The 8535-nt window shown below is 39.8% G+C and overlaps 1 gene segment (V, D, J or C); it reads left to right on the top strand.

Annotated features, from left to right (window-relative positions):
• Positions 1-443: 443 nt before the first annotated feature.
• LOC101356308 (immunoglobulin heavy constant gamma 1-like) overlaps positions 444-8535 on the top strand; it is a 458188-nt gene continuing 450096 nt past the window's right edge. The window contains 1 exon segment of the C gene segment in view: positions 444-810. Coding sequence covers positions 444-810 — 367 coding nt within the window.

The following is an 8535-nucleotide window of genomic DNA, read 5'->3' as shown; positions in this document are numbered from 1 at the left end:
ACCATACTCCAAAATCATCCAGAACTGTGTGTATCTTAAGAGATACTCTCCAACACAAACTGAAGACAATCAACACCAGTGCAGGAAGGTTCTCACCTCTTCTGGACAATACACCTTCTTTGTACACAGGACACAAATCACTTATCTCTTTACCAGGACCAGAGAAATAGGAGGAGACCTGCATAAAGTGATGACACCATGGACCCTAGTACTCTCCTCATCCTGTTGCACACTTGTAGCTACATGACTGCCCACATGCGAATGTCTCATTCAGTCAATGAAGGAGGACGGGCTTTAAGTCTGGGCAACTAAGTATAATTTCTCACTCTGGGATGGGGTATCTGAGAAAGAAAGGATCCTCCAGGAGAAAAACGTGACAGGACTGTGTCTCATCCTCTGCCTGGTTGCCACAGCCCCAGGTGAGATTTTCCAGGATTTTAGAGATGAAGCTGTTGGTTGTGGTGCCTTCTTGTGACTCACTGTTGTCTTCCTTGTTCCCAGGTGTCCAATCCCAGGTGCAGCTTCAAGAGTCAGGCCCAGGACCAGTGAAGCCCTCACAGACCCTCTCCCTCACCTGTGCTGTCTCTGGATTCTCCATTACAACTAGTGATTACTACTAGTCCTGGATTCACCAGTCCACAGAGAAGGGGCTTCAGTGGATTGGGTATATGAGTTCTAGTGGTAGCACTAGCTAGAACCCATCCTTCAAGAGCCACAGCTCCATTTCCAGAGACACATCCAAGAATGAGTTTTCGCTGCAGCTGAGATCTGTGACCACAGACGACACCGCTGTGTATTACAGTGCGAGAGGCAGAGGCAGAACTGATTATAAATGTGAGACAAGCACAGTGAAAGGAAGTCAGTGAGATCCTAGATACAAACCTCCCCACAGGGTGGCAGGAAGTAGCTGGGTTGCAGGGAGAAATCAGTACCCACTGAGTTCAACAACCCAGGCCCAGTAGCAAGGACAGTGTTTGAAGAATGAAGGAAGAGGAATTTTTTTGGAGGGGGCTTTGCTCTTTGATTTGTTTTTCTCTTCTCTGAGTAAATGGTTTATCCTGAGACTGTCTCCTCCTTCCTGTCTTCATGTCTATTTCTTATAAACACAAAACAAAACAAACAAAATCTTTCTGTTTTCCTTCCAAGGAGCCCAGAGGGAAAATCAAACATCTAATTAGGATCTAGTATTCAGAATATAAAAAGAACTCTTATAACTCAGCAATAGGGCAAATAACCAAGTTGAAAATTAACAAAGGATTTTACTAATGTTTCTCTAAAGGACATTTACAAATGGCCAATAAGCACATGAAAAGGTGTTCAGCTTTATTAGTCATTCCAAAAAAAAAAAACAAAAAACCTGTTGCCATCAAGTCGATTTTGACTCATAGTTATCCTGTAGGACAAAGTAGAACTGTCCTATAGGGTTTCCAAGGAGCAGCTGGTGGATTCAAACTGCTGACTATTTGGTTAACAGCCAAGTTCTTAACCATTATGCCACCAGGACTCCTATTAGTCACTATGGTAGAGCAAATCAAGATCACAATGAGATACTATTTTGCAGCTACTAGAACAGCTATTACAAAAAGATTTTAAAATTACAAATACTGTTGAGGTTATGGAGAAATTGCTGCCCTTATTTTTTTTTTTTTTTTCTTTTTGCTGGTGGGAAAATAAAATGAAACCTCCTTGGAAAATAGTTTGGCTTCGCCTCAAAAAGTTAAACATAGAATCACCATGTGACTGAGCAATTTTATTCTGGGTATATACCCAAAATAATTGAAACCAGGGGCTCAAACAGATACCTGTAAACCAAAGCTTAGTGTATTATTATTCACAATAGCTAAAAGGTGAAGACAACCCAATTGTCAATTAACAGGTGAATTTATAAACAAAATATCCTATATGCATACAATGGAATAACATTCAGTCACAAAAAGGACTGAAATTATTATATATGTTATGAAATAGATGAACCATGAAAACATTATACTAAATGAAATAAACTAGACACAGAGTGACAGATACTGTATGATCCCACTTACCTGGAATATATAAAATAGGCAAATTCATGGAGAAAGAAAGTAGATTCATGGTTATTGCCGGTTGGGGGAGGAGATAAGATGTAGGTGGTTCCTAATGGGTACAGTGGTTCTGAAAGAGCTGATGAAAACATTGTGGAAATAGATAGTGGTGATGGTTGTGGAATATTGTGAAAATAATTAGTGGCACCTAACTGTACACATAAAAATGATAAATTTTATCCTATATCTATTAACTATGATAAAATTAAAGCAATAACAGCAATAAATTCACAAAGCTTCCAGGTGAATAATTATATTGTTTGTGCAGGGAATTTGCCTTGGATGAAGGTAGCAATTACAATTTGGCCTTTCTTATTAAAACTACATTATTTTAATGAAATGTACTTATATAATAAGAGTCCCACAATACTTCATTAATTTTATTTCAAGTGGAAACAATCCTACTTTAGAAAATATACTGACCTTCAGAGAATCATTTTTGTCTCCATTCCAACAGCAGTACTTAGTGTTCTGTGGTTGTGAAAGCCTTCGCATAATACTTTATCAACCTCTGTTCTGGTGAGTTTAGGAAATTTGATATTCCCGGATATATGAAAATAACCTTGTCCTGAGGTCACAGTAATAGGCACAGACGCCTCACTGATTGGGAAACCTCTCACCCCACACAGAAGCAGAGGAGAATCACTGGGTGGGGCTTGGGCACTTCCCTCAGGCATGGCTGCCTTCCGTGTGTGTGGTGATCAGATAGACAGCACACAGGGAACACATTATACTCCAAAATCATTTGCAACTGTGTATCTGCATAGGTACTAACCATGAGAAATAAGACAATCAACCCCAGTGCTGGAAGGTTCTCATTTCTTCTGGATTATCCACCCTCTTCTTACAAGGGGCACAAATTGATTTCCTTTCTGTCAGGACCAGACAAATGGGTGGAAGGACTTCATGAAGATACAGCCCTTGCATTCTGTCTTTCTCCCGTCATCCTGTTCCCCTCTTGTAGCTGCAAGGCTTCCGACACGCATATCTCTTTCCAGCCATGGAGGGAGAAATAGGCCTTAAGCTTTAGCAAGGTCATTGTGATTTCTCACTGAGGCCTGGGGTGTCTGAGAAAGACTGGAACCCCAGGAGAAAAACATGATGTGGTTGTGTCTCCTCCTCTGACTGGTGGTTGCAGAACCAGGTAAGATTTCCCAAGATTTCAGAGAAAGGACCATGGATTAATGTCTCTGCTTGTGAATCACTGTGGTTCTCTTTATCCGCAGGTATCCTGTCCCAGGTGCAGCTGTAAGAATCAGACCCAGGAATATTGAAGTCCTCACAGACCCTCTCCCTCACATGTGTTTTCTCTGAATTCTCCATCACAACCAGTGGTTACTGTTGGAGTTGGATCCACCAGCCCCCACGGAGTGGGGTGGTTATATATGTCATGATAGGAACACTTACTACAACCCGTCCCTCAAGAGCTTCAGTTTCGTCTCTAGAGACACATCCCAAAACCAGTTTGTCTTGATGCTGAGCTCCATGACTGCGGAGGAAACAGTTATGTATTCATCACTGTGCAAGATGCACACAGTGACAGGAAGACAATGTAAACCCAAACATAAACCCTGTAGGGAGCAGGTGGTCTACAAGTGTGCACTCAGGACACCAGAGCACAGGGGCTCAGTTTCAGGTGCAGGGGGTACGTATTTAAAATTTAAAGCAAGAAGGTTTTATTTTCTTGTCTCTTTTTCTTTTTTCCATTTTTCCAACCCGATCTTTGTTGTTCCCTATAAGGAAATAGTTTGCCCTGGGACTCTCTCCTCCTTCCTGTCTTCATCTCTCCTATTTCTCTTATCTAAAAAAACTTTGTTTCTTGTCAAAGACTACTGAATAGAAGGATGAAAAAAGAGTAAATTTACACTTGAGATACAGCACTAACACTATATCAACTAGGTAACTAGGGTCATCAGTGATAGGTCATGTTGAGATAGACCCCTGATATGATATAAAGAGAAAGACATTTACCTCTGTGACCTTATACTCAAGAAACCATCCCCTCAATCTAATTATGAAAAAATACTTCAGAAAACACTTAAAAGAAGGAAATTCTACAAAATACCCCTCATCAAAAAGTATCATCAAAAACAAGGAAAATCTGAGAAAGTATCACAGCCAAGAAAAACCTAAGGAGACATGACATCAATAGTAATGTTGTACTGCATGTGATCTTGTAAAAGAAAAAGGGAAAACTAATGAAATTTGTATAAAATGTGGACTTTAATTAATTGTAGTTTAACAAAAATGGAGTCAACAAGATGGCAGTGTAAAAAGTCAGAATTCACCTTGCTATAACTCTGGTAAACAGTCAAGAGTTCACATCAACAATAGGAACACTGAATCAGTGAAAAAAAAAAAAAAAAACTTCAATATGGTATGAAATCTTTGTGGCATTTCTTTCTGGCTGTGTTCCAACCCTGTCCCATTCCACATCAACTGGAAGAAGAGCTTGCATTTCCAGTCTGGGACCTTGGACCTTCGTTCTGGAGGGAGCAGAACAGACTATATTCACGTATTGTTTGACTTTCTTTTCTAAACTACTGGATGGCTGCCTGTCTTTGTTATCTAGTGCTGCTATAACAGAAATACCACAAATGGATGGCTTTAACAAAGAGAAATTTATTCTCTCACAGTTTAGGAGACTAAAAGTCCAAAATTCAGGGTGCCAGCTCTAGAGGAAGGCTTTCTCTCTCTGTCAGTTTTGGAGGAAGTTTCTTGTCATCAATCTTCCCCTGGTCTAGAGCTTCTCAACACAGGAACCCAGGGTCCAAAGGACGTGCTCTGCTCCCAGCACTGCTTTTGTGGAATGAGATCCCCCATCTCTCTGCTCGCTTCTCTCTTTTATATCTCAAAAGAAATGGACTCAAGAGAAAACCAAATCTTGCAGATTCAGTCCTGCCTCATTAACATAACTCCTCTAGTCCTGCTGTATTAACATCATAGAGATAGGATTTACAACACATAGAAAAATCACATCAGATGATAAAATGGTGAACAATCACACAATATTGGGAATGATGACTTAGCCAAGTTGACACATATTTTGGGGGGACACAATTCAATCCGTGACACTACCTAAAGGACTGAAGCAAAGAGCAAAGTGCTCATCAATGTTTTGTCCATATCAGAAATCATACAGGGTGGAAAAGTTGCAAATATAACCCGAAATGCTGTAAGGGGAAGGAAAATCTGGTAGCCACCTGAAGTAAAAGAATGTTATTAAGATATACAACAGAAGGCTTAAGGCCAAGGCAGAAAAGCTATGGAGTGAGTTTTCTAGGGAAATTAGCACATTCAAAAGCTCCAAGTATATGGAAGAATTACAGAGCTAGGTGCACTTGCAGAGCAAGACACATGCTCAGGAAAGAGTGGAGAAAACCCTAATCTTTCCATATGGGCTACTGTTTAGTATCAGTGTAAGCCTGGATAAGTGTTGAAGGAGAGGCCTATCCCAGAACAAGTCTGAAAAGGCTGCAAAAATTTTGTTTCTATTGTTTTCTTTCACTTGTTTGATTTTTCTTTTTTCTCATTTTTTCTTCTTTTGAACTACTGCCATTCAAGGATGTCTCTGTCAGAACACTATCCAAATACAAACTAAAGAAACAGAGACTTCAGAGAACACACGCACCAAGGAATACAGTCTTGAAAAAATAGCTTGAAAAACCCACTAAATTAACAGAGAACTCTATAGCCTTTCACAGTCAATCAAACAAACAGAAAAAAAGCTAACCCTGAGGAAGGGGGAGAATCTGACTTCAATACTTACCATTTTATATTATTCAAATTTCCTTTGGCCAAAAATGACATGCAGAGAAACAGAAAATGATGGCCCATTCAAAGAAACAAAATACAGATATGGAACTATTCTTGAGGAATCCCAGACATTGGATTCACTGGAAAAAACTTTAAAACAACAGTATTAAACATCCTCAAAGAGTTAAATTTAAACATGGGCAATGAAGTAAATGAAATTAAAAAAAACAATGTGTAAACAAAATGAAAACATCATTAAAGAGAGGAAATTATTAAAAAATAAGAATCACAAAGAGATTACACAGCTGAAAAGTACAATGAGTGAAATGAAAAATTTACTAGAGGGATTCAACAGCAGAATTTGAGCTGTCAGAAGAAAAAATAAGTTCACTTAAAGATAGTAAAATTGAAATGATCTGGTCTGAAGAACATAAAGAAAAATAAAAAGAGCTAATAAATCTGTGGGATACCATCCAGTAAACCAACATATGCATTAATATGACCTCCAGAAGGAAAAGAGAGAGATAAAGGGGCATAAAGAATATTTACGGAAATAATGACTGTGTTAGTGAAAACCATTTTGTAATTATTTACCCACTCCTGTCCTACGGATTTTAGGAAACTGACTTCTCCTACATATATGAAAAGAACCTTGTCCTGAGATCACTGGGCTAGATAGAGGCATCATACACACTAGGGCCTCTTCTTCTACCACACAGGAGTGCAAGGGGATCACTGTTCTTTTGGGCAGTTGAGTGGGGTTCAGGGCATAACCCTCAAAATGGCTTCTTTCCAGGTATATGTGGTGATGAGATGGATGGGACATGTGCATGCTACACTTCAAGATCATCCAGAACTGTGTCAGTATCTATGAAGATTGAGGACACAAATTGAGGACAATCAACAGCAGGCATGAAAGGTTCTCATTTCCTCTGGACTATCTGCCATCTTCTTACAGGTGGCCAACTTCAATTTCTTCTCTTCCATGACCACAGTAATAGGGGGTGAGTGCATGAGGGGATGGACTCTGAGCAACCCAAGTCTTCTTCTACCTGTTCCCCTCTTGTAGCTGCAGGTCTGCCCATATATAAATCTCTCCTCCAGACATGGAGGCAAGAGGGGCCCTTAGCTTGGGCAGGTCAATGCCATTTATCACTCTGGGCTGTGGTCTCGGAGGAAGAGAGAATCCTTAAGGACAAAAACATGACATGGCTGTGCCTCCTCCTCTGCCTGGTGGCTGGACCCCAGGTGAGATTTTCCAGAATTTCAGAGATGGGGACATGGGCTGTGGTTTCTGCTTGTAATTCACTGTGGTCCTCCTTGTTCCCAAGTGTCCTTTGCCAGGTTCAGCTTCAGGAGTCAGGCCTAGAACTGAAGAAGCCCTGCAGACCTTGTCCCTCACCTGTATAGTCTCTGGTTACTCAATCACCAGTGGTCACTGTTGGTTTTGGATTAACCACCCTCCCTAGAAAGGACTGGATAAATTTATGGACATATGTTATAATGTTTATACTTATTACAGTCCATTTCTCAACAGCCATAGCTCTGTCTCCAGGGGAACAGTTGAAAACCAGTTCTCCCTGAACTGAGCTTTGTGACTGCCAAGGACACAGCTGGCTATCACTGTGCATGATACATACAGTGAGGGGTAGACGGTAAGAGCCCAGAGACAAATCTCCCACTGCAGGATGACATGAGGGGCCCAGTCTGCAAGGGACACTTAAGACCCACCAAGCACAGTAGACCAGCCTCAGGGACAGGAAGCAAGTGTGTGGAGAAAAAGGCAAAATAGTTTTTTTTTTTGCTGTTGTTGTTTATCTTCCTTTTCTCCCTTGTCTGGTCTTTGCTTTACTTCTTTATGAGCACATGGTGCTCCCTGGGACTCTCTCCTCTTTTTTTGCCTTCATGTCTCCTATTTTTCTTGTAAAAACTACCAAATAAAGTAAAGCAAAAACAGTGTGACTTCTTTCAAAGAGTATTGCCTGGAAGGAAAAAAAAGAGTGAACTTAAAATGGAGAAATCTGACAAAACCTTTCCTCAGCCAGGTGATCAACATCAACTATGATAAGTCACGTTGATAGTGTATAAACTTGATATGATGTAATTAGAATGGCATTTACAAATCGTTCTCCCACAAACCTATAATCCCTCTCTAATCATGTGAAAACATCTGGAAAATTCCAATACATGGACTTCCTACAGAATATCTGACCAGTACAAGTATACCTCAAAAGTATCAAAGTAGAAAAACAAACGAAGAAACAAGAATAGTGTTATAAATTATCACAGCCGAGAGGAGGCCAAGGAGTCATGATGATTAAAAATAATGTCATGTCATAGATGGGATCTTGGGACAGAAAAAGGACATGAGGTGAAACAAGGAAATCTGAATAAAATATGGACTTTAATAATAATATATCAATATTTGTTCATTGGTTGAGATTACTATATCATAACATTGTAAGATAATAATAGAAAGAACTCCGTGGTAGTGGGGTGGGGGTATAAGGGTTCTGTCTGTGTTATCTTCACAAATTTTTCATAAATCTATAACTGTTCTAAAAAACAAAAATCTATTGTAAAAAAAAAAAAGCTCTGAAGAGAATACAGTCTGTTGCTTCACTGCCATATTGGATTGAATGTTTTGATTAAACTGGCCCAAACTCTTTCAGAGATCCTCATTACCTCTTCCCCAAGA

The sequence above is a fragment of the Trichechus manatus genome, unplaced genomic scaffold (assembly GCF_000243295.1).
Source record: "Trichechus manatus latirostris isolate Lorelei unplaced genomic scaffold, TriManLat1.0 scaffold00053, whole genome shotgun sequence".
Taxonomy (NCBI): Eukaryota; Metazoa; Chordata; class Mammalia; order Sirenia; family Trichechidae; genus Trichechus; species Trichechus manatus.
This window is presented reverse-complemented; position numbering and strand designations above follow the sequence as displayed.